Source organism: Phytophthora parasitica (genome assembly GCF_000247585.1).
Source record: "Phytophthora parasitica INRA-310 unplaced genomic scaffold supercont2.104, whole genome shotgun sequence".
In the NCBI taxonomy this organism is placed as follows: Eukaryota; Oomycota; class Peronosporomycetes; order Peronosporales; family Peronosporaceae; genus Phytophthora; species Phytophthora nicotianae.
The window spans coordinates 1-24426 of NW_008649090.1; the positions used below are offsets into that span (position 1 = coordinate 1).

The 24426-nt window shown below is 51.6% G+C and overlaps 9 protein-coding genes across 11 annotated transcripts; 5 read left to right on the top strand and 4 right to left on the bottom strand.

The window, feature by feature from the left end:
- Nucleotides 1-110: 110 nt before the first annotated feature.
- PPTG_19134 (hypothetical protein) lies at nucleotides 111-1473 on the top strand. The gene has a single exon (XM_008917485.1). The coding sequence runs from the start codon at nucleotides 205-207 to the stop codon at nucleotides 1111-1113; it is 909 nt and encodes a 302-aa protein (XP_008915733.1). The 5' UTR covers nucleotides 111-204; the 3' UTR covers nucleotides 1114-1473.
- Nucleotides 117-4139, bottom strand: PPTG_19135. 2 transcript variants are annotated; one of them, XM_008917486.1, is made up of 2 exons: nucleotides 441-4139; nucleotides 117-326 (listed from the first exon to the last, which is right to left on the bottom strand). In XM_008917486.1, exon 1 carries the CDS (start codon nucleotides 4077-4079, stop codon nucleotides 1194-1196), a length of 2886 nt encoding a protein of 961 aa, XP_008915734.1. In that variant the 5' UTR covers nucleotides 4080-4139; the 3' UTR covers nucleotides 117-326; nucleotides 441-1193. The 2 variants fall into 2 exon arrangements, with proteins under 2 accessions (XP_008915734.1, XP_008915735.1); XM_008917487.1 differs by having other exon boundaries at nucleotides 117-4139.
- A 195-nt stretch (nucleotides 4140-4334) lies between these two features.
- On the top strand, nucleotides 4335-6512 carry PPTG_19136 (hypothetical protein). Its single transcript, XM_008917488.1, has 2 exons — nucleotides 4335-5773; nucleotides 5831-6512. Exons 1-2 carry the CDS (start codon nucleotides 4460-4462, stop codon nucleotides 6347-6349), a joined length of 1833 nt encoding a protein of 610 aa, XP_008915736.1. The 5' UTR covers nucleotides 4335-4459; the 3' UTR covers nucleotides 6350-6512.
- PPTG_19137 (hypothetical protein) lies at nucleotides 6490-8930 on the top strand. The gene is made up of 2 exons (XM_008917489.1): nucleotides 6490-7238; nucleotides 7310-8930. Exons 1-2 carry the CDS (start codon nucleotides 6563-6565, stop codon nucleotides 8833-8835), a joined length of 2202 nt encoding a protein of 733 aa, XP_008915737.1. The 5' UTR covers nucleotides 6490-6562; the 3' UTR covers nucleotides 8836-8930.
- PPTG_19138 (hypothetical protein) lies at nucleotides 8871-11210 on the bottom strand (the record flags this gene model as incomplete). The annotated part of the gene is made up of 1 exon (XM_008917490.1): nucleotides 8871-11210. One exon carries the CDS (start codon nucleotides 11208-11210, stop codon nucleotides 8871-8873), a length of 2340 nt encoding a protein of 779 aa, XP_008915738.1.
- A 702-nt stretch (nucleotides 11211-11912) lies between these two features.
- Nucleotides 11913-12974, top strand: PPTG_19139 (the record flags this gene model as incomplete). Of its 2 annotated transcripts, XM_008917491.1 has the most annotated exons (3): nucleotides 11913-12135; nucleotides 12201-12806; nucleotides 12879-12974. In XM_008917491.1, coding segments are annotated over 2 exons (809 nt in total), but the record flags the coding sequence as incomplete, so codon positions are not given. The 2 variants fall into 2 exon arrangements, with proteins under 2 accessions (XP_008915739.1, XP_008915740.1); XM_008917492.1 differs by having other exon boundaries at nucleotides 12201-12974.
- Nucleotides 12975-13035: 61 nt separating this feature from the next.
- PPTG_19140 (hypothetical protein) lies at nucleotides 13036-15192 on the bottom strand (the record flags this gene model as incomplete). Its single annotated transcript, XM_008917493.1, has 1 exon — nucleotides 13036-15192. The coding sequence occupies one exon, from the start codon at nucleotides 15190-15192 to the stop codon at nucleotides 13036-13038; it is 2157 nt and encodes a 718-aa protein (XP_008915741.1).
- Nucleotides 15193-15344: 152 nt separating this feature from the next.
- On the bottom strand, nucleotides 15345-18638 carry PPTG_19141 (hypothetical protein; the record flags this gene model as incomplete). The annotated part of the gene is made up of 1 exon (XM_008917494.1): nucleotides 15345-18638. The coding sequence occupies one exon, from the start codon at nucleotides 18636-18638 to the stop codon at nucleotides 15345-15347; it is 3294 nt and encodes a 1097-aa protein (XP_008915742.1).
- A 4620-nt stretch (nucleotides 18639-23258) lies between these two features.
- PPTG_19142 (hypothetical protein) lies at nucleotides 23259-24275 on the top strand. Its single transcript, XM_008917495.1, has one exon. The coding sequence runs from the start codon at nucleotides 23382-23384 to the stop codon at nucleotides 24177-24179; it is 798 nt and encodes a 265-aa protein (XP_008915743.1). The 5' UTR covers nucleotides 23259-23381; the 3' UTR covers nucleotides 24180-24275.
- The last annotated feature ends 151 nt before the right edge of the window (nucleotides 24276-24426 follow it).

Here is a 24426-nt window from a genome sequence, read left to right on the forward strand (position 1 = left end):
AGTTGCTGTTAGTTGCAGCAAGTTGCTGTAGCGATGTCGTACAAAATGTTGTTCCAACACGCTAGTACCCCGAGAAACCCCCTAACGACAGTTCTTCGAACTGCGAAATATGCTTACCGTACAAAATCAGTCAAAAAGTGGTCTTACAGGCATTGTGATTTAAAGTAACTTTCTTTAGTACCACTGACGTACGTGCTTGAATCAATGCTAGCAAGCCGGATGCTCGGTGAACGCAAGTCCGAGCGACAAGTGCTCGGATACGTCCCCAGCTTGAGGCGTGAAGGGCCATTAACGATGCAGGATCTTCGTCGCTTTGAGCAGGATCGCTACATCCTTCAAGTCCGCCAGGATATTATTGACGAGCAGCAGCAGAATGCACAGGGATTACCGTCAGACAAGTGGAAATCAATTGAGGTCGAAGCATTTCAAGTCAATCGTACCAAGAAGGCCGTACAGAAGGACTCTGAACTGGACAAGCCACTCACCGAGACCGAGAATGCGCTCAAGTTCGGACTCTTTTGCATGACACTCATGTACTTCCGAGGCTTATCCTTGCTCAAGAAACAGAAGACTGTCTGGTCCGTCTCGGCAGCAAAGCGTAGTGCCGAGCCGCCGAAAAGTGCCGAACGTCTTCGTATGGACAAAGAGAAGAGGAACGTGGAGCTGCGAACTCGTAAGGCAGCGTTCTACGACGAGAAGGCTCGAATCGGCCAAGCTCGCAAGCAGAAATTCCACGAACAAAAGTTGGCGGCCTACAGGAAGCGCTTGGTGGATGAAAACCGCAAGGTCAAGAGAGAGAGGTCAGCAGCCATCAACATCCAGCGCGTGTATCGTGGCCACTTGGGCAAAATCGCAGGGAAAAAGTGGATGCTGCGTCGACGAGAGATCGACGCTCAACGCGCTCTGGATCATGCGGCTGCAATCACGTTGCAGCGAGCCTACCGTGGTCGTCTTGGCCGCATCGCAGCCGAAGACCAGCGTGTGGAGCTGGCCGAGTTCATTTCACAGATCCGAGCAGAGGAGGCGATTGCCGAAGAGGAGGAGTACTGGGAGAGCCACAGAATGGAGCGCTTAGCTCGGAAGGTCGCAGCTTTCGTCAAGAGAGAGGCCTAAGTTCGCCAAACTACAAGTACGTTGTAACAGTGAATTGTTTAGTAGGGCCATGGAGCTTTTCTCTCTTACCCGAGGTTGAGCTAAGGCTGTTCGGCAAATGGTAAGGTAAGGCTGACCAGCTTCACCAGTTCTTCAGCCTTCTTGCGACGGTTCTGCGTTTGTTTGGATACACGTGTCCATTTCTCGCCGTGATGAGGGTCCGCGGTTACAGCACGCTTTATGATCTTCTCCGCTGCCTCCTTCGAGCCGTGTTTTAACTCGAACAGATAGTAATGAGCCCACGCATCTCCGAAATCTGAGTCCAACTGAATAGTTCGTTCCAACCACTTGCGCGCCTTCGAGTATTTGCGCTCTTGCCAGAACAGCTTCGCAACAGACAAACACACTGACGGGTCGTTATCCTTCTTCTTGAGCGCAGTGAACGATGCACGCTTTTGTTGCGCTCGAGGGGCTATATCGATGGCCTCAGCCAATAGAATACCCGATTCAGGACACTCCTGCAAAGCCTTGGCCATCAGCATTTCCTGTCCCTTGGGGTTATCCCATCGAGCCTCCAGACGAGCAGCTTCCAGCCACAACACATCGTTCTTGGGGTTTTTAAGACGAGCCATTTCCAACACCGACCGGGCCTTTGTCACACCGTTCATCTTCTCCTCTAAGCGGCTGGAAAGAGTCCACAAGGGAATCGACTTTGGACAGTGTTGGACTCCTTCGCGATACATCTTTTTCGCCTTCTCGTAGTTGGGCGGATCCAGCGCTTCATAAAATTGCCCAGCCATCATATACAGCTTGGGGAAGTCTGGGTACAACTTGATACCTTCCAGTACGAGATCTTCTTCGTCTTTGCGGTTCTCGGCACATTCCCTTTCAAGCAGTACAGACTTCATCCACACATGGGGCGATGGGGCTTGAGCACGCGCCTTGGCCAGCAATGCCCGAGCCAAGTCGATCTCGTCATTCTCCCACTCCAGCTTGACGGCTGCCAGCCAAATCGCCTCACTATTGGGATTAGCACTGAATGCTTGGCGCAGAATCAAGCGTGCATTCTCCACTGAGCCGTTCGTCCAGACCTCCTTAGCAGCCATGAGCCACAGAATCTCTGCTTGAGGGCAACACGTAACAGCTTTCTGTAGTAGCTGCTCGACAGGTTCGGGGCTCTTGCCCTCCTGCACTCTCTTCTCCAGGGCGACAGCACGTAGCCAAATCGATTTCTTGCCAGGGAACACCTTCAACGCAGCAGCGTAGATAGCCTTCGCAGTCAGCAGAGCGCCGCGGTTGATGCTGTTCTCAGCATCATCCATCCACGTGCGTTTCCTGTCTTCAGGGTCCACCCCCACATCCAAGCTTGCACGAACAATTGCCGCACACGTCAATGGCGCATCGGCTTGCTCGCACGCTTCCGCTTCCTTCAACCACATCTCTCGGTTCATAACAACCTGGTGCTTCTGCAACGACTTGAGCGCCAATTGAATGATACGATCAATCATGTCCAGGTTCTTTCCTTGCGCTTCTTCCAGCTTGGCAGCTGTGATCCAGATAGACGGCTCTGTAGGGATCGCAGCGCGTGCCTTATTCAACGTCTTCTTAGCGTTCTCATACGTCTCCAGACGAGCCAACGCCAACCACAGATCCACAGCTTGTGGAACGCACTCGACAGCGCGGCCAAGCAGGATCCGTGCGCCGTCGACATCTTCCAGTTCGATCAGTGCCTTCCACAGCTTCACAGAGTTCGGAATAAACTCAAGAGCACGTCGCATCACCAGCTTCTTCAGCTCGTCATCACTCTCAAGCTGCGCCGCTTGGAGCCACACCTTGACCGACTTGGGCACGTGTCGTACAGCCTTGGCCAGAATCGTCTTGGCGTTCTCCGGATTCTGCAATCGCGCAGCTTCGAGCCACACATCCTCCTGCGTAGGACAAGACTCGCAACCCTGCGCAATAATCTTCCTGGCCTGCACAATTTTGCCCGCGACTTCCTCTAATCTCGCAGCTGCGATCCATCCCGGTCCATGCTTGGGGTTCGTCATGGTTACAGACCTCAACAGCAGTCTCGCCTTCTTGATATCTCCAATCTCGGCGTCACTGGTGAGTTTTAGACTGTTTAAGTCTGTTAAATATCCCTTGGGGTCCACGACGGTCTGACCCGAAATGGAGTCCGACATCTTGTCCAGCTTATGGGACAACTGGGCGCCTCTAGCTCCTGCCAAGCCCGTCACAGAGCTTGTCATGCCACTGGGCGTCTCTATCCCGTTGCCTGCGGGTGTAATAGTCCCACTCACGGACGAGGAGTGGCCTGCATTGGTTCCTAAGACACTGTCGGGTACGGGTGCGAACATCTCGTTCCGCTTCTGCAGCGCTGTGTTGGTCTTGTACTTCAGAGAATAGTCTCCAATGTCCGGGATCATTTCCCACTCAGCGTCTGACATTTGCTGCAATGAGCTCTTGAGGTCTGCGAACTGGTCGCTGATCTTGGGCATCTCCTTACGCGACTTCTTGAGCTCCTCGAGCTGCTTAAGTTCCCTGCGTCTCTTACGTCGCGAGTCCATCCGCTCATCCACTTGCTCGTAAATATCGTCCGCTTCCTTGTCATCCGCATCGTACGGTGTGTCCTGGAACAGGCCACGCGACGAGTAGCCACTGAATTCGTCGTAGTTGGTCTCGCTATAATCGCCAAAGTCCTCGTTTTCGTCTTTTTCTCGTCCAAATCCGCCCATACCGGCGGTACCGGAGCCGCGACCAGCGCTTGGTCCTGGACCGGGTCTTCCTGGGATCTCCACGCCGCGTCCGCGTCCAGCGGGAGGCAGAAACGGAGCGTCCTGCGTCCCGTCCTGCGTCATGGGCGCGCGCGCCGGCCCGATGTCCGAGCGCGTCGTGAAGCCCACAGCACCACGACCCAGACCAGGCACATAATTGGCCGGTGCGCCCGACGCGTACGTGTTGCGCACACGCTGCCCAAGTCCGCTCATGGGTCCCAAGTTACCTACTGGCCGGCGTGTGATCTCAAAGTATACCTGGACGACTTATCCGGATATGTGGTGTGGGCCACGTGTTTAGATGTAAAAAGTACTTTGTATAGAAAAAGTGCACATTGGTTTCGGACCACTTTTGATCTTTTTTTATTAAGGTGGACCACAAGCTATGAGCAGTCAAGGCAAGAACTTTTTTTTCAGAAAAAGTGTTTTATATATATTTGCGGAGAACTTGGTATACCTTAAGTGGCACGTCGGGTTCAAGTATTAAAACCTGACGTCTGGTTTTAAGCACTTGGAACATGATTCACGTCGGATCTCGTGTCCTTTCATACCTGAATCCGTCACTTGGTGACTAAGTCTGCAGCGCTGTGGTGATGTTGTCTTTGCTCCGTCCGAGTCGCCGCCTGCTCCTGCAACATGGTGCACGCTCACTGCAGACTGCGGGCGAGGCTGCTGCCAACGTGTCGTATACACGCGGGTTGTTTCTGGGTGTGAACAACGCGACGCGCGCCTTCCCGTACCCGAAGCTGTCGGACAGCGAGACGGAGACGCTGCAAATGCTCGTAGATCCCGTGAACAAGTTCTTTGGAACTGTGGACTCTCGTGCTATTGACGAGACGAAGGAGATCCCTAAGCAGGTCCTCAACGACATGAAGGAGCTTGGACTCTTTGGTCTCCAGATCCCTGAGGAGCTCGAAGGCCTTGGACTGTCGAACACAGGCTATGCGCGTGTGTGCGAGGAGATCACGGACGGTAGTCTGGCTGTGACGGTTATGGCGCACCAGTCTATCGGCCTCAAGGGCATCCTACTCAACGGCAATGAGGAGCAGAAGGCCAAGTACCTTCCCAAGCTAGCGACGGGAGAGCACATCGCGGCTTTTGCACTCACAGAGCCATCCAGCGGCTCTGACGCTGGGTCCATTAAGACGCGTGCCAAACTGTCGGATGACGGCAAGCACTTTATCCTCAACGGAGGCAAGATCTGGATCAGCAACGGCGGGTGGGCAGACGTCATGACTGTATTTGCGCAGACAGAGGTAGATGGCAAGGACAAGGTCACGGCCTTTATCGTCGAACGTGCCTTCGGAGGTGTGACCAGTGGCCCACCAGAGGATAAACTCGGTATTCGTGGCTCCAACACTTGTCAAGTGTTCTTCGACAACTGCAAGGTGCCCATTGAGAACGTACTGGGCGGTGGTCCAGACATGAAGACCGGCGGTGCTGCTGGTGTCGGTCAGGGCTTCAAGGTGGCCATGAACATCCTGAACAATGGCCGCTTCGGTCTTGGTGCTTGTGCTGGAGCGTCGCTACGCCGTGTGCTGGGCGCCGCAGCAGAGCACGCCAACTCCCGCAAGCAGTTTGGTGCTCCTCTGGCAAACTTTGGCCTCATCCAGAAGAAATTCGGGGTTATGACTCTGGACGCGTATGCCATCGAGTCCATGGCCTTCATGACCACGGGTATGATTGACCGTGGCGATCCGTCCTGCGAAATCGAGGCGGCCATGTGCAAAGTGTACGGGTCGGAAGTGGCTTTCACGGGTATCAACGAGTGCATCCAGGTCATGGGCGGCACGGGGTTCATGAAGGAGTGGCCGTTCGAGAGACTTATGCGTGACTGCCGTATCCTATCGATCTTCGAGGGAACGAACGAGATTCTCCGCATGCTGATCGCTCTCAGTGGAATTCGGGTGCGTACAATCTGATCTATTGCTTTAGTCTGAGACTATTAACTCGCGTTGTTGCAGACTGCTGGTGAACGCCTGTCAGCTGTGGGTAAGTTGCTGCAGAACCCGTTATCCGACCCATCGAGCGCTGCCAAGGAGATCTCGGATCGTCTGCAACGCAAGTTCTCGCCCACTCCACTGGAAGGAGTGCACTCGAGTCTGAGAGGACCCGCCGAGCTGTTGCAGAAGCGCACTGCCGACTTTGGAGACGCTGTGGAGTTCCTACTGCGCAAGCACGGCAAGAAGATCGTGGACGAGCAGATGCAACTGGAGCGGATCGCCGACTCCGCCATCGCGCTGTTCGCCATGACAGCCACCATCTCTCGCGCCACGGCATCGCTGAACGCAGGAATTGAGTCTGCCGAGCACGAGAAGAAGCTCACGACGCTGTACTGCGACCTGACGTCCGACAAGATCCAGTCGCTCCTGAATGGCATCAAGACGGCCGTCAAGCACGATCAACAGCTGCGCGAGATCGCCAACGAGGTGCTCAAAGCCGAGAAGTATATCCCCAGCCACGCTACGGGCATCGACTGCTAAAGCTGATGCCTAAGAAAGATTGAAGTACATGATACAAAAAATTCACGCCAAAAACAAAAACTGAAGCAAAAACTGATGTGGCACAAGATGTTGAAGTTTATAAATATCTTGCCTTTATTATTACTTCAGAGTGATGGTCACCATAACGAGAAACGTTGCCGTTATTTTCTGCACTCACCAATCTGCCAGCAATACCTCAATACCTTAGGGTCAATGGGGGCAGCGCTGTCTACAGGCCGATCGATGACGGTCACGCGGCGTCAGGACTCGTTGTCGCGGCTACGGGAGCGTGCGTACTCTCTGCTGCATCTGTGGGTGCGCTTCTGGATCTTCGCTACGGGACTGGAGAAGCACGAGCAGCTCGCATGGCGCATCGTGCAGCAACTTAAGCACCGTGTATACCGCACCGCAAACGAGAAACACGCGTTCTTCCACAACCTGGTCATGACAGTTGTAGAGCTATGGTTGAGAACGGTGCGAGCGGTGTTGGTGCCCGACGTCTTCGCTCGCTATCTGTGTGCGACCTTCATGCTGCACATAATCTATGAACTGCAGTCCATTGCTCGCCAAGTGTTGGGCAATACGTGCCTCAGACTCACAGCTAAGGGCCGACGCACATTGAGACTGCGACAACAGCTGGAGAACGTCAAGACCTTCCAAGAGCGACTGTCAATTGCTGGGGAGCTGGACAAACTCGAAGGTAAGGACAAGTGGCGAGAAGATCCTGCGTCCGGACTCTTTCTGTACGAGCGAGTGATGAATAAAACGCAGATGTACAAGAGACTGAAACTGGAAAACGACGTCATGGGGCTCATGTTCTCACTAAGAGCTGGGTTACTAAGGAAGCACTGGGGTCTCGGAAATCCAAGACTTTATTCAGCTAGCAATGGTAGGAGGCTGGTTATTATTTTTTATTATGCTCCATTTGTACTAATATTTATTTATATGAATATTATGCAGTGGGAACGAAACACGTGATCGAGGAGTATCTGGACACGATCGTGCAGTCGATGAACGTCGTGCTGCGTGCTAAAGGGACGGACGAAGAGAACAGCGACGAGTTGTCTATTGATAACAAACTAGCGTTCTTCAGTGAGACTCGTCATGCCTTTGGACGGTCTGCTTTGATGCTGTCTGGTGGTGGAGCCCATGGATTTTATCATGCTGGCGTGATTAAGGCTTTGGTGGAGAACAATCTGCTGCCTAATGTCATTGCTGGTTCGTCGGCTGGGTCGATTTTGGCAGGAGCGATCGCTGTTCGGAATGATGACGAGGTGTTGGAATTTTTGTCCGGAGAGAATGTGAACCTCAATTTCCTAGGACCAAACATTACAGAGCAGGACCGAGCTGACTACATGCCGTCGTTCTTGTCCCCTGCACAATTACTGCTTCCAAAAGGTGGATTTGAGTTCGTGCGAGACGCATTTATCCTACTTAATCGGTTCCTGGATAAGCGCTATGTATTGGATACAAAGACTCTCCGTGACTGCTTACGAAGTGCCATGGGTGACTACACGTTCCGAGAGGCCTACGACAGGACGGGTCGAATCATTAACGTCACGGTAACCCCATTGAGTGCTGATGATTATCCTCAGTTACTCAACTATCTTACAGCTCCGAATGTGATCATCTGGTCGGCATCTTTGGCATCATGTGCGATCCCGAACGTCTTCCGTCCAGTTGAGTTGCTGGCCAAGGATGAGAATGGAAATATCGTTCCGTACTATCGTGAGGGGCTGAAGTGGAGTGACGGTAGTGTCGAGTGTGATCTCCCCATGGAGCGACTCTCGGAGCTGTTCAACGTGAACCACTTCATCGTCAGCCAAGTCAATATCCACTACAAGATCGTGTCAGGTCACGCTGCGTTTGGAAATGGACAAACCGGTAGTCTCATGAGCTTCCTTAAAAAGCAGATGAAGGCCTACATCAAAAACATCGCAGAGTTCGGCTTGAACACTTCGGTGCTCAAGTTCCTCGACATTGGACTCGTTCCTTTGATCACACAGAAGTACGAAGGTGACATCACCATCTGTCCCACAGACAAAGTTCCCGCCACGACGTTATTGCGAACAGTGCTCACCAATCCAACGCGCGAAACGTATCCTGAACTTTTACTTGCTGGTGAACGAGCGTGTTGGCCAGCAATTGCACGGATCCGCACAATGTGTCGTGTGGAGTTCGCGTTAGAACGTGCAGTGCGGTACTTGCGTGGTGAACAAGCTCTTGAAGACGAGCGACGCAGCGGACGCAAGGCAATTGGTCGTGTGCCGTCGTTCTACACTTCTCCGAGCTCAATGAACCTGTCCAACCTGGATCAGTCCCCACCAACCATCCAGGGAAAACGCACTAGACACGGCAGTCTGGAGGAAATGGGTACCCCGGCTGCCAACCCCATGCGACGGAACAGATCCATGAACATCGCAGGCGCCGTCATCTCGATAGATGGAGGTGCTAATGCCTCCGACTTCAGCCACTTGGATCTGTAAAGCACTGTTACATGTTATTGATTTCAATTCCTTTTTTACCATTTACTAGGGTCCCCAACAACTGAAGTCAGAGCGTCGAAGAAATTTGACACTGGTTCCGGTGCACAGAAAATCTGCCGCACGTAGAAATCTGGTAAGGTCGATATCTTCTCGTGAAGATCGCCCAGTTGCTCCTGTAACATCCGTCGTTCCTCCTGCAACGTAATTATCCTGTCTTCATCTGCAAGACGCACCACATCAGTCACGCAGTCACGAAGCACTTCTTCGACTTCACGGTCGCCTTCTAGTCGTCCTAACTGTATCTGGATACGTTGAAGTCGAGCTTCCAAGCGAGCTTGTTCGCGCTCAGCGGCTTGTTTTAAACCGAGTTGCTGCGTTGCACTTTGTTTTAATCTTCGTTCCAGCTCGTCATTATCGCCTCGAAGACCTTCATAGTCCTTCGCTAGTTGAGCTCGTGCATCCACCTCCGATTCATACAATTGCTGTAGCTGCTGTCGCTCTGTATCCAGCAACTCCATTTCTCGCTCCTGCTGCTGAGCATCAAGCTCCGCCTTCTTGAGTTGTTTCTGCAACATCGCTCTCTCGGCTGTTTGGTCAGCAGCGCGACGTATCCACTCTTCTTTCTCCGCCTGATGCGTCGAGCGAAGCGATTCCACTTGTCTCGTCAGCTCTTGCTTGGTGCTCTGCGCCTCGGCTTCGACCTTAGCCAACGCCTCCTCTTTGTGTTGCAGTCGCAGTTGCGTCTTTTCCAGCTCTTTTGTCAACTCCGCCGCGAGTCCATGAAGTTGCTCGATCTTCTGGTTGAGAGTCTTGCACTCATTCTCCAAGTCTGCAATTGCAGCGACTTGCTGTTGTGACGCTTGTTGTAGTTCTGACAAGCGTTCAGTCTGACTAGCAACCTTATCTTCCAAGTGTGCCTTCGTTTCGAGGAGCTGGTGTACCTCCATACTTTTCTCTTGCAATTGCTGTTTCCACTCCATCTTCTCGTTCGTATGTTTTTGTTCAAGCTGCTCCAGTGTGTGGTTCCACTCTGCTTTCTCCTGTGCATGATTGTTAGCCATTCGCTGGAATAATGCTTCAAAGAACTCAAGCGAATCGACACGTAGAAACTGGTAGAATGCCTTCTTCTTCGCTGGACCGCGAGCTTTTCGATCGTAAACCTCTTCCAAAACTTTCATCGTAGCTTGGAACGCTTCCTCCTTATTCGCAGCAGCATCCCACGCGCCAGCAGCCAGAGGGCGAGTCAAAAACTTGGCATGTAATTTCGCTAAGGCTTTAACGCAAAACTTGCTAGAGCGCTTCTGCAGCTGCGTGATCAGAGTCGTACGTTGAGTATGCATGTGCTGTTTGAGCTTCTGAAAGCATACAGCTCGCGAAGCTCCTTCTACCGATCGCACCTTGAACAGCATTAGTGCTTGCTCTTGAGCGTCTTTATAGATCGCCTCAAACTCCGCTTGTGACAGAATCTTGGGACCACTTTCTGCTTCATCGCTACCACCTTCATCGGTATCTTCCTCCACTTCATCGGTATCTTCCGAGTCACCTTCGTAATTCACCTTTTTCACAGGCTTTTTGCCAGACGTAGCTTCCATCAAAGAATCATACAACTCGATTGCTGCAGCAAGTGCAGCTTGGCACGTCGCATCAGACACATACTCCCACGCAGCCTTGATATCTGGCACTGCACCACTGTTCATCGTGTCGGTGTAGCACCTCACAAGCTGAGCAACTTGTGGTCCATTCAGAGTCTTGCCTAATAGCTCCTTTGCAGCCACCGACGACAATAGACGACGCCGTATAGCGGACATTTGCTCCACGAACTCTGGTCGTAGCTCAGCATCCGAGAGCTCAGCTGCGCGTCGTAGATCACGTTCATCAGTCACGGGACGAACAAGTGTAAGGCATTCACGGCGACCGAACAAGACGCGAATGGAGGCTCGGGTGCGATTCCGCTCAACCTGGCGCAGCTTCGTGCTCTCCGAAGCTGTCGTACTGACGTCACGGGCATCCAAAGCATTCTCCAGATACTGGTTCGCAGTCAGGTCGTTGCCGTCAATCTGCATATCAAGCAGAAAGTCACGCAATAGCCATACGAACGGCGGAAAATGCGGCGCCAATGCCCGCGATTCCTCGAGTTTGTCACCACTCAGCGTCGACTCTTCTGGACTCGCAGCACGCTCACCAAAGCTGTTGCTGGAGGTACCAGGATGTGCACTAACACACACGTGCTTAGTCAGCTCCGACACAAGATAGAGACGATCAATGGCGCCCTCGTCGATCACGCCCATCGTGTTGAATACAAAAAGTGAGCTCAGTAGCAGTCCAAGCGAGAAAATCTTGGCGTCGTAGCTCTCGTCGTTGTCTGTGGAGGCCATACCCTCTGTGTCCAGGAACAGCACAAGTTGACCTGCAGGATTGCGTACTGGAGGCTGCGGCGCCCACAGCCAGATGCCTCTAGTACAAGACTCAGTGGTCGGTCCAACTCGGAAGCCATCGATCTTGGAACTTGCACTGCCATTGGATAAATTGCTATTGCTAACTGTAGATTCTTCAATGCTGTTGATCCACGGCAAGTCGTTGGGGCGAGATGCGAGTTGGTTGAGGAAGAAGCTCTTGCCCGTCCTAGCAGCAAAGAATGTCCTGTAAGTGTCGATATTTGTGGCAACATCAGCTCTACAACTCACCTATACTGTCCAGCCAAGCAGACAATTGCCACAGGCTCAGTGAGGCTCTCCAGGAGGCTACAACGGATGCAAAAGCGTCGATATCATTGAAAAATGTCCACAGAAAGTGTCAGTGACCGGAAAAAAAGCTGTAAATTGGCGCGCAATGGGTGATGAAGCTGCTGTAGATGTTGATACACGCACCTGATGCCAGCATCCGTCACGTGCAGTCCGTCCATGCCGCCCTCGATGAGGCACACGGGCGTCATGGCCGTTGCGTCCAAACCAACTTGAAATGAGTCAGTCTGTTGCAACGGGATGTGCAATTTGATGTGCATCACACCACTTTCTACAATTCAATGAATTGCGATCTTGAAGCGACGCGAACAAGTTGAAGCTCATTACAAAAAGTGACCATGGAGCTGGACCAGCTGGACGTCGTGAGCCGCTGCATCGGACAGACGCTGACGCCGCAGGAGCGGTCAAATCTGGAGCTGGGCATGCTCAAGCGTAGCGCCACCGAGACTTTCCAGTCGCTGCGCTTCTGGGGGCGTGTCTCGGGCGAGACGCAGGACTATCTCGTCTGCGTCGCCGTGATGCCCGGCAAAGACTATCCCAAGAAGAAGTTCTACTTTTGGTAGGCTGCTGAGCATACTGACTGATGCAAAGCAATGTACTTACTCTGTTGTTTACTGTTGCAAGCACCAATTCGTCTCCAGAGCTGCAGCAGTTCCCACAGCTGAACAAGAAGAAGAGCGCGATGGCGGCAGCACTGACGTCGCGGTTGAAAGGAGACCCGGCGTTTCTGTTCAGTGACTTTGGAGAGCCGCAAAACCAGGAAGAGGGTGAAGCCCCGTTTTGCGAGCTGGACCGGCTTGCTTACATAGTGGAGGAGATCGATCACGCCACCTCGGTAGTACCGCTAGGAGCCTACGTCGTCTCCCCATTGCACCAGGTCATCGCCAACCCTTCCTTCCATGGACTTACATGGGATCAGTCTCTTCAGCTCTACAACTTCTTTCACTTCCGTCATCCAGATCTGCCTGAACGCGCGCAGATCATCGAGAATGCCGAGGGACTAGTACGTGCTGGAGACTTCTTCGACCCGCTTATCCAGGATCTGGACGGCGCGTGGGTCATCTCCAAGGATAACACTGGCGCCTACATGACACTACGCAACTATGAGTACCCTGGAGCATTCTGCTTCCATCGACCCCAGACAGCTCATTATGGCAGCGTATACTTCGGAGATGGCCGAAAGAACCTGGACATTGCGTTCATGATCTAAGCAGCCAGTACTACCTCCCGGTAAACAAACCAGTCAAACCATGACGTTATCAGCTATCTAACCGTTGTCCTGGGGCTTCCTTACTATGGCAGCCAGCTAGACTCATGTTAAACCCGAGCCCAGGCACGATATTCCACTCGAACGATAGCACTAAAAAGAATCACACGCAATACTCATGCAAAAACGTAGTCGTCAATCACAGCATCGCCCTCAATTCCCGCCTTGGACGCCTTCCAAGTCTGAGCCAGCTTACGTGTGAAGGCGATCGAGGAAGTAGGTCAGATCGCGCACATTCGATGATGACTTCACCTTGCTCGTCCGGTAGATCGAGTTAAGCGAGTCATCGATCAATTGCTGGTCCAACAGTTTTTGGCAAGCACTGAAAGCTGCAGACGCTCTGGCACTCGCCTTTGAAGGCATGGGGTCGCTGCGGAACGTTTCCAACTCCAGCTCCATGGGCAGGTTCAGCTCTGCAGTGAACAGGCTCTTTCCACCGTAGCGAGCCTCAGTGATAGTGTACAATCGCTTCACATCCACCGTGAACAACCGGGTCGGTAGGGACTGGCAGAACTGGTTAATGCAGGCGATACTGCTGTCCAAATCCAGCACAGCACCCGTCGATGCAATCTCAATCGTGTGGTCGCCAGCCCCCATCATCTCTGCAGCAACAGAGCGTGGCTGCTGCTGGATAGTCTCAACTTTCTCTCGCGAGAACTCGAGCTGGTCAATGACTTCCGCTTCACGCGTCAGCTGTTTGTAGAACACCTCGTGGCCCAGATCTCCTTCTTCAGCCAAGTAGTACACTACGCCATCCTCGTGACGCGCACGTCCCTTTAACTGCACCAGCTTGCGCGCAGTTCCAACGCGGTCCATCACAATAATCAGACCGCACTGAGGGAAGTCAACGCCCTCCACAGATACAGCGGTGGAAACCAAGACGCGAATCGATCCTGCCTCAAACTTCGTCAGCGTCGTCTCCATCTTGGGCAGTTGAAAGGATGCCATATCACTACGTGATGCTCTCCCCAAGATGCTAGCAAACGGTTCGTCCGCCTGTTCCTCTTCCGGAGTCTGATCGCTAGTTTCCGCCGACAACTCCTCCCCATCAGATTCCTCAGCATCTTGAGTTGCGAACTTTTCGTTAAAAAAGTCCGATAGCACACGACATTCCGTTCGTGTGTCCACAAAGACAATTCCTTGCAGACCCAGACGCGCTTTGTTGGTTGCGGGTTGTTCCCCCTCACCTACTGTAGCAACAGATTCACTTGACACTGGGTCGTTAGTAGGTTCATCGTCGCTGTCTGACACGTCAGAGTTATCCAGCTCAGCTCCAGCAACTTCTTCGACTTTGCCGTCCTCATCAAACAACTGCGCGCGTAAAATCTCTTCCACTTTCTTCACTTTCGCAGTACACGCAAACGCGCACTCTTTACGCTTACCAGCCAGCAGCAGCATAGCAATGACTGCATCTCTGTCCAGCCCAAACATACTGCCCGGCACTGTGATCAACAGTGACGCTGCAATTGCCCGACGATGGATCTCCAGTTCCACGAAGCGGTAGTAGCACCACGGGCCCAGATTCTTGTACACAGTGATACAGTTCTGCATGAACTTCTTGACGGCCTTCTCCAACTTGTCTGGGTCCGTTGCTGCGTCACTTTTCCCCTTCTTCATGAGTTTCTTAAATACTTCCACGGCCTTGGCCTCTGCCAGCTCCTTCTCGATGTTCTCATAGATCCACGCTCCGTTTGTTGGGTCAGCTTCTACCTCCTCCCCTTTGACAGCCCACGGCTTCTGCACCGGATACGTCTCGTAGATCATCGGCGCAGCAGCTGCGAACTCAGCGATCTGACCCTTATCCAGCGTCACTTTCTTCATCTCGGCGTGGAGCTTCTCGGCGCAATGACGCGTGGGACAGGCCGTGGTGCCGAAGATGCGGGGCAACGTGGCTGAATTCTCCTGGTTGAACATCTTGATGACCTGCGCGTACGGGTGGCGCTTGGTCACGTGGTGGCACTCGTCGAACACTAGCAGATTCATGCGATTAAGTGACACGTAACCTTTGAGCAACACGTTACGCACGATCTCCGGTGTGCACACGAACACACGAGTGAGCTGCAGCTCGCGCTCCCATTGCGTGGCATCCCACAAGTCAGCGGTCCGGCCACAGTACGAATTGACGCGCAGTGTGCTGGTCTGGCGGATCTTGGCCGTGATCTGTATCACCAGTTGGCGGGTGGGGGCCATGAAGAAGGCGCGTTTGTCGCCCGAATAGTCCTGCTCGGACAGCAGTGCGATGGCCAGGAACGTCTTGCCGATACCCGTGTCGCCCACCATCACCACGTTCTTCTCGCGCGCCAGCTCCAGCACCTCGCGCTGGAACGCGCGCAGCTTCACCTGCTCCATGATTTCTTGATCGGCAATCTGAACGAGGTCTGATCTGGAGCAACAAAAGGGGAAACGAATCATGATTGGTTGAAAATAAGACTTTCACAAAAGTTACGTCTTCCACTTCAAGTTACGTCCTCCACTTCAGGTTGAAGCGGAGTGTAGCCATCTCACTTCTTGCCTTTCTTCTTGGGCTTGCCGGACGGACGCTTGCCTCCACCTTTTTTGCCGCCTGCATTAGGGCCATGTAGACCCGGCGCTGAGATCTTAACGGGGCCAACCATACAGTTCACCAGTTCGTTGTCCGGGATGCAACGCATGAGCTCGCGCTGCACGACGATCGGGTTTACGTCGGGCTGGACCTCGTCGTCCGCTTCACCATTCCTGTGTGGACCACTCGTCTTGCTTGCATCCTTCTCGTCCTTGAGATTGGAAGCGAAGAAGTGCTCCATCGCCTGCTTGGCTGCCTTGCCCTTCTTCTGGCTGCCCGGCGTCAGCTTCACCTTGTACTTGAACTTGGTCAGTGATGCGTACGGAGCGCACATGGGCATCGCGAATAGCACAATGTCGTTCGGCAGTGGCTCGCCCGTGAACGCGTCGAAGAAGTCGGCACCTTCAGCTTCATCCTCCTGCTCATCGAGGTATTTTTCCTTCTTCTCGCGCTGCTGTCGAATGTATTCCTCACTCACTTCGGTCGTAGTGTTGCCATCAGTGGTGTTATCTCCATCCTCGTCTCCAGAGTGCTCAGTGGAGTCGTTCTCCTTCGTCGGCTCGTCATCCTCCTGTTCGTCTTCAACTACATGACCCAGCGCTTCCATGCGTAGCCGACGGTCCTCCTCATCCTGGTCAGCGTATTTCTTCTTCATCTTCTTCATCTTGCCCTTCTTACCACGGACACTCTTCTTCTGCGGTGCCTGGGTAGGGGTCTTGTCTTTTCCCTTCCCGCGTTTTTGCTGCACAGGAGGTTGTTCATCTATGGACTCCTCGCGAGCTGGCGCCTTGCCCTTCTTCATATCACGACGCTCCTTTGCTGACAAGCGCTTCCTACCTTCACGCTGCGTCTGTTGTGCAGACACTTCATCTTCTTCTTCATGAGCATCACTCTCGTTCTCTTGCACCACAGTCACTTCCTTTGACGGCTTTGACATACTCTCATCAGGCACAGACTCCTCCTCTGTTGTTTGCTTTTCCGGCTGCACTTCTGCCACAGGAGACGCGCTTTCCTCACCCTCATCATCTTCCGGGCCTTCGTCAATTCGGGACACTCTTCCTTCACCTTGTCGTGCGTGGTTGCTGATACAGCTCTCGTCAATGCGGAAGAGAATCGCTAATCCCATCTCGAGTCGCGAAGGCTGGATGTAGTTCTTCTTGCCGCGAATCATAAAGCTACCCGTGGTAAGGTACTCACCAGCGGGGGCTGTTTTCGAGACCTGGTCTGCATGCACCCAGTAGGCACCAGCAATCACCTGGCTAGTCCAAGCGTTGCTACGACACACACTCATGCATCCTGCCTGCTCAAGCGTAGCCACCGGAATAGGAGGAAGTTCCTGCGTCTTCTTGTCCTTGACAGTTGCATGGTTGCGCACGATGCACGTCGCAGCACCATGAAGATCAGCGTGGACGTAGACGTCCCCCTTGCGCAGATATCTCTTCACCAGCAGCTCGTTCTGATGCGCGTCTTTACCTGCAACAACCAAGTACTTTTCATTGGAGAGGAACCAGTGGAACTTCTCGAACCAGTGCGTTTTACGTCGCTGGTAGATAACGTTGCGCTTGGTTTGTTGCTTCTCCAACGTCTTTTTAGTGTTCTTCTCCGCCAGCGCAATGGCCTTGTCAGTCGCCTCGGTGGCCTTCTTCACTTTCTCGCCAGCTTTCTTCTTCTTGGTGTAGATTTCTCGTGCATTAGCCAAAGCGGAAAGCGACAAGTCGATCCAGATAACGTGAGCCTTCTTGTCTTCTTCACCGGTACCATCACCGCCGTCCCCATCTTCGTCGTCATCGTCGTCATCGCAGAGTAAAATGGCTACACGGTTGTGTTCAAGATCGAGCTGGTGAATCAGGCTTGCAACGGGATTCCCGTTCTTCTGCTCATAGCGCACAAGTTCCTCCAGACCGCGCCAATCCATGCCGCTGGCCAGAGCACTACGGATGACGAGCAGGACGTTCTCCACATCCTGTTGGTTGGCTTCAATGAGCTGAGCATGCTGGAAACTCTGCTCCTGAACCTCACGCAGTTGAGCGAGCTGTTGTTGCTGATTCTTCTTGAGCTTCGCGAGTTTGTTCTCTGCTGCAATCTGCGCACTCTGCTTGGCCACCTCGGCAGTCTCCGCCTCAAAGCGCGAAAAGTACTCATCAACAGCCTCATCAAACGTATCGAAGCTCTTCACCTTCTTGTGCGCTTGCAGGTGTTGCGCATACAGGAATGGTGTAAACTCCTCGAACTGCTCCGGGGCATTTTCATCCGCGCTATCCTTCAGGATGATGAAGCCGCACTTCTGCGATGTGGTTGAAGAGGTTTTGGTTGTTGTAGGTGCAGCATCTTCCTCGTCACTGTCTCCGGCTTCAGCAGTGTCATCGTTTTGGACGGGGACTGGGCCATTGACCGAGGTCTGTTCGTCCCGCAGTCTCTCCAGCAGCTTCCAACCCTCCTGAATTGCCGCCAATAAGGCAGCCAGCTTGTCCTCTCCGAGTGCCGTGAACTCCGCAGCATTCTTGATCTTTAAGGTGGGCGAGATATCTGCACGTACCAGACAGTGCTCAATAATAACGGGGCCTAATCCACCGAACGTCGACTCCTTAACCAACAACAACTGCTTGATGGTCTGCGCTTTCTTCTTCTTTTGCGTCTTGCCCGGCACTGCGATCGCCGCCTTGGCTTCCTGCTCTTCGAACCATCTGTTCACAAATTCAGTGAGTTGTTCCGTGGTTTGGATACCGCGCTGTTTCTCCTGGTCGCCCAGCAGCTGGACGGGATACTCCTGCTTGACTGCCATCTTGACGTTCTCATCGAATCGATGCGTGCGCAGCAGTGACAAAATGCGGTAGTCCCCGTCCGTGAGGATGATGTTGCCAGAGGCGTAGAGCTCCAGGATGAGGTGGCACTTGAGTGCGCCCTGGCCGAACGTGAAGTCCACGACGCGATCCCCTTCCAGCTGCGTGAGTGCCGACAGCCTCTTGCCTCGCAGGTGCTTGCGCAACTTCATGGTGAACTGACTAGGCAACGCATTGCCAGCTTTGGCATCTCGCGCGTACTTGCTGGTGTGGAAGCGCACACCCGACTCGAGCAGTAGAAATACCTTGGGGAACGGGGGTTGGTGCAGCTTGAGGATATATGTCTTGGCTGCACCGCCGTCGCCCTGTCCCTGCACGTCGTAGATGTTGGTCACGCGCATGTTCACTACGTTGGCGCGGATACTGCCGACCATCGCGTGGATGTCGTCGATGGACATGCGCGTCTTCTTCATGGTGGCGCGGTGTCTTATTAGAGCAAGTTGGGTTGATCACTTTTGTTTCACCCACATAGCTCATCTGCACCAATGTGTGGTCCACATGGTACAGACGATCCCCTCGGTAGTAATCCCTAGAAATGGAATACTCCCTCAATAGCAATAAATTAGCTGTTAAGCAGTCACATACAAACCCAAGATATTATTCACTCTCACCCCTCAATCGTAAAATGAAATACATTTGAAAAGACAAATATTCTTATGAGGGGGTTATTAGCTATAGGAAAAGTCATAACTGTACCAGGGCAATACTGCTGCCACGTGCGATCCGAATGTTGAATCGATGAAGCCTATCCTTTTGATCACTTTGGACGTGACTCGAGCTTTAGGATCCCGGAAAAGTGCTCTGCCTTCAGTCTAATTGCCTCATCTATGACGTGACACCCTTCTTGTCGAGTTTATGATGGCGCACCGGGTGCCGCAATTTTGTGGCCAACTGCGAGACCGGAGGTGACTCCTGCGCTTTTCTGCACATTAATAGCTACCATATCATTGCTTGTGGTGGAATCAGAGGACGATCGTAGATTCTACGAGCCCATGAATCTAGCTCTGTTTGGGACAAATTATTAATTATAGGAATGTGAGCATGGTGCTAATGTAGCATGTGCAGCAGTTGTTGAGTGTTGGTGAGTGTGAGGACGAACTGGAGAGAAGGGTATCTTGATGTGGCGAGGCAAATGTGGGGATAGGAGAGCAAAACAGGGTGAAACACCACATCAATCTTCTTCATTAGTAAGTTTTGTGCTCTGTTCCAAAGTAAATGTACTCGGGTCCAATAGTTTGGAACATTCATGGATAGGAATACCCTTAGATAGGAATAAATTGGCGGCTCTTAGCGCAATGACTACCGAGAGGATCGTCTGTAGTAAACGTTGCGAACGCAAATGATTGGATGATAAGAATTTTCATTTTCGGACATGTCAATTTGTCCACAGCAGTTTCTGTTACTGTATAGACAGCGCTAGCAAAAATCCACGTTTTGGAGGGTTACTTCTGTTGATAAAATTGGGTTGGTATTCAATTTTTTGCTTAAAACCCAACGTAACTCCTTCTGATTAATCGATAAAGTACATGTACTTCAAAAACTCTTTTATTTCGCCCTCAGCAGTTTTTGCATGTAAGGAAACAGTGTTAAGGTCTCTCAGTAGATGCTTTAATATTCCTGGCACCGCATTAGAAAAAGTTGCGTTCCATGTTTCTCTGATAGCAAGAAAACGACAAGAGATGCATTATTAACTTCTTTACTACCGCTTTCTATTACACAAGAGTTGGCAAGTTGTCTGATCTCTCACTTATTTAAGCGTTAATAGAGAGGTTTCAGAATTCACTCTATCTGCACCTTCACCCTCAGACAAAAACTCTCAGAATTGGAACAAAACAGCAGTAGCAGCTCAGGATGATCTCGTTCAATATTATACAGGTTTCTTAGATAATGTTATAATGTCGCTTGACCCTAGATAGGTTCGCACGAGCACTTATATGTTAATTTAAATTGATTATTAAGATCAAATTCTGTGGATTTCGGAAAATGAAGGGGTTCTGACAGAATTTGTGCACTCCGAAGGAAAGTGAGGGTATGGATTGCAAACCTCTTTAATACTGGGAATACCTTTAGGTATGGACAGCTTTCGAGGGATTAACTCCACAGTACTGCGTAACTCGCTCGATGTTATCTCGTTCAACATTCAGCCGACATCAAATGTAAGCTGAACGTTGAGCAAAGTAGCAAGTTTAAAACATATCCTGGCATCGGATTGTCCGTATCTGATAGTTAAGGGCAATCGGTCTTTGGTCGCGAACTGCGCAGGATTGCTAACCACGCATGTCTCTTTGTGTGCGTGTAGAAGTCTAACCTGCTTGGGCTCGCGAGGTCTTAGCATTTTGCCGTGCATCCGGCGGAGGCATTTCGTGGGCCAAGAGAGAAGAGTGACAACTCTGTCACTTTTAAAGGTTAGTTCATCATAAGTAACGTCACAGAATTAAAATAGTATAAACTAACTCGAAAGGAAGCCTAAACGCATATTATCAAATCTTCAAGACGAAGTATCTAGGGATAAGCTGGCAGAGAATTTTTTTGTGGAATTTGTTCATCATTGCATTTTTTCTGTCCGTTTGACGCAGTTGTATCCATGCAGATTCTATCGCAGCAAAGTCTCAACCTTGATTCCAGGGATCAACCCGGGTGGTAATAGAACGAATCAGCATTATAAGCCCGTTTGATTGGGTATAAACTGATATTTTCCAGATACTTTTTAAATACATACATAAAATCTTCGCTGTTGTACGTTTTAGCATGCTCACGTAGGTTGTTCACGGGCCGAATCGGCCCAAATGAAGTGGCGAACAGATTAAATCGCGTAGCTTTAGAGATGTTGCTTTCTAGATAAAAAAATGTTTGTAATCTCATCTTACCTCTTCCAAAGATTTTGCTAGTGTGGTGATCCGGTAGCCAGTGTACGTGGACCATGCTTTGAGATGGCATTGTATTGATCTTTGAGTGCCAATGCTTGCTTCGCAGGCTTCAACGGCACGCGGTGTATGTCAAAACTCGCTGGACTGTCAGGAGTGTGCCTTATTGAAGTCGTTTTTTCTCTTTTATATAGTTTGTATCCCATAGTACCAGAACATGTTGTTGGCCATCGGTCCGGTGCAGCCTGTAGAATAAGGATTGTACGCGTACTAACAGATAATGTTGTACTAAGTACGCACGTGACTGAATCTCTGATATCTATTTTGAGTATCTATCGTTACGTAAAAAAGAAGTGAATTCCCAGCTAAGTCGAAGACGATCTAGTAACAGTCCGTGAAAACCCTCACGTTGAGTGGCTGGATACTTATCCCCGCCAAAACTCCAATATTCCAAGAAACCAAAACCCACGTCTGCCAACTCTGGCTACAGACTGCCAGATTGACGAGCCCTGTAGTATGCACACCCTATCAATTTTATTTGCATCGGATACGTCTGGTCGCATACAGATCATCAACTCTGAAGGCAAAGCAACAACAAACATCACCTCTTCGAAATCCTCTAGAATCTACAGGTAATGCAATGCACAGTTTGATGTTACGAACCGTGTGCGTTCAAGCACGCAAATGCATGTACCAACAGCCAGCACCACGAAGGGAAGTTTAGGAGTATACAGGCTGCATACATATACATCGAACAATTATGCAGGTTGCATAGAGTAAATCCAGTAGTACGGGTGGAGACCAGGCGCAGATGCATTATGTATCTTTCATGACGATATCATACTTCTGTTTTATATTCCATAGCTATACGATGGCGAGCGCAGACTGTGACGGTGTAATTGATCGCACGATCTACTGGTGCCGAGCGGGGAATAACATTACACAACGCGGGGAATAACATTTCACAACGCGGGGACTTGCTGGCATCGCACCATGGCGTCGTTGGAATTCGGCAAATTCTGCGTGTTGGACCGAGACGGGCCAGACACGGTATTAAAAAAATTGTGTACAGGACACAATCGGACAGCATTGGATTAGATCACAGTCAATTTGACTGCATCGAAGATGACACACACCTTCAACGCACACTTGCGCAGGAACGGCGGGAGCGAGACCAAATACCAGCACGAGTTTTCTACAGGAAGCGATGAAATCCATCCACGTTGAAGTGATTCCTGCATGGTTTGAGGTGCACAACTAGCGCAAACCGACTCCAAATTACAGTTTAGACGTACAGTACACTAACGGTCGATCTACAGTACGCAACGACTGGCCACCAACGCTTCTCGTCGGTCGTACATGCAACCACTTAAAACCAAACCCCCAATGCTGCTGGCAGCAGTGCTGCGTGTTGGCCAGCGATTCCTTTTTTATGGCATAAATGCGGGGCCCGTGGCGACCATGCAGGCAGAATTTCTCTGCACGAAGCCGTGTTCGTCGGTGCCGCACCAGCGTTGAGCGCCAACCATCCGTGAACGCAAAATTTGACAACGAGGCCTCGCTCAATCTTTTGAGCAGACTGCTCTGTGCTTGCGCACTCTCTCTGCATTTTCACGTGTCCCGATTGCACCCCATCAGATCATACACGACTCTCCCTCCACCTTCAAATTGTTGTGACGCGGACCGCCGCACAAATCCAGTTCGGGGTTCTAGAAATTGGATGCGCGCCACAGTGACTTCCATCCGCCGACACCAAGCTAGTGATTGTCGTTAGCTTCTTTGCGCTGCCACTCTAACCAGTGCGGTGACGCTTAAAGATCGCAATTTGGAAGCCTAGACAATGTGCTGACCTTACTCGTCAGTCTCCTGCAAGAGTCGGCTGCAACTCATTCATGGCATGAATGAATCATGTGTCTCCGACAGGTGGATCCCAGATGATCCGGCTTGATGCCAGCAGGAAAAGAACCCACGATTGCAGCCGCAACAGAGACACATCTTGCCTACATTTCCGCACTTTAGCGATTTTTGGCGTGTTTTGGTTGGGTGAACCGTGTCGGGGACACATCAGCTCATCGTGAAGCTCACACATCGGCAAACACGGCTTTATCCAGCCGCGGAGGTTTTGGGTTTTGTGTCCGCGGCTGGACCTCCAATTGATCCCACGCGGACGGTCTCCTCTCCCTGTATCGCATGCCTTGCTGCTTTGTGTCCCAGGTGCATGATACATTCATTTCAGAATCCTCCTTCAAGTAGTCAAGTGGCCTGGCAAATAGTCAACACCAGTCTAAAACCATGCCAGCTCTTTCGCCACGCAACTCGCACTATTCGATGCAGATGACACCTCGTCAGCCAGAGGTTCTACTGCACGACGGTCACGAACTCGCGACGTGGGAGAAATGCGTCGAGATCGGACGCGTAGTGACCTACTTCCTTGGCTCCGTTCTCTTCCTGATCGGCTCCATCTACTTCTACCCGGAGTACTCCGTCCTGTGGGACGGCGATGCCGGTGTCTTCGCCAGTTGGTGTTTTGTCGTGGGCTGCATCATGTTTTTCTCGGGAGCCAACCTCGACTTCATTCAGACTATCCGCTACAACCACGGCACACAGTTGCGTCAAGTCGTTCGCGCGTTCAACGCACTGACCAACTACATGGCATCCTCCATCTTCATCCTTGGAGCGCTCTACTTCCTGCCCACCTGGTACCCGAAGGCGCCTGAGCTCGGATGCTGGTCATTCTTCGTCGGCTGCATCCTCTTCTGCGCCGCCGCCGTCGTCGACCTCATTTTCATCTGCGTGACTCACGAGGACCCGCGCGTCACCGGCTTCAAGGTCAAGAACATCGTCTGCTGGGGCACCATCGCAGCTCTCGGCACGTTCATCGGTGCGCTGTTCTTCATTCTTGGCAGTTGGTACTACCTACCCCGGTACATCAACCGTGTTGACGATGGGACGCACTACATGAATAAAGCCATCACGTTCTACGTCATCGGTAGCGTGTTCTTCATTATCAACAGTTTGGCGATTATTCCCGAGGTCTCACGTGCGATCAAGGCTACCGCACGGAAAAACGACATGGGTAACAAGGTCTAAATTATCGAAATAAATTGTGCAAAACGCGGCACGAAGGAGTGTCCGCGAAGTGATCTGTGTTCACAACCTGTCCCTGTCTTCATGATGCGTTTGAATCTGTGTATTTGAACTCGTGACGATTGCTTGCTCCCGACACGATTTAACTTTAAAATGGCGTGTTCGTGATAGTCGCGCATGGCCTTGAGACCATCCATTCTATTTTTAGTTCTTGTACCGTAGGTGTCATGTTGGTGTGACCAAGGAACTT

What these genes read in the sequence shown, in the direction of transcription:
- PPTG_19134 (XM_008917485.1), top strand. Translation starts at nt 205, where the DNA reads ATGCTAGCAAGCCGGATGCTCGGTGAACGCAAGTCCGAGCGACAAGTG.
- PPTG_19135 (XM_008917486.1), bottom strand. Translation starts at nt 4,079, where the DNA reads ATGAGCGGACTTGGGCAGCGTGTGCGCAACACGTACGCGTCGGGCGCA.
- PPTG_19136 (XM_008917488.1), top strand. Translation starts at nt 4,460, where the DNA reads ATGTTGTCTTTGCTCCGTCCGAGTCGCCGCCTGCTCCTGCAACATGGT. An exon ending in TCGCTCTCAGTGGAATTCGG is followed by an intron (nt 5,774 to 5,830) that starts GTGCGTACAATC and finishes GCGTTGTTGCAG; the next exon opens with ACTGCTGGTGAACGCCTGTC.
- PPTG_19137 (XM_008917489.1), top strand. Translation starts at nt 6,563, where the DNA reads ATGGGGGCAGCGCTGTCTACAGGCCGATCGATGACGGTCACGCGGCGT. An exon ending in ACTTTATTCAGCTAGCAATG is followed by an intron (nt 7,239 to 7,309) that starts GTAGGAGGCTGG and finishes AATATTATGCAG; the next exon opens with TGGGAACGAAACACGTGATC.
- PPTG_19142 (XM_008917495.1), top strand. Translation starts at nt 23,382, where the DNA reads ATGCCAGCTCTTTCGCCACGCAACTCGCACTATTCGATGCAGATGACA.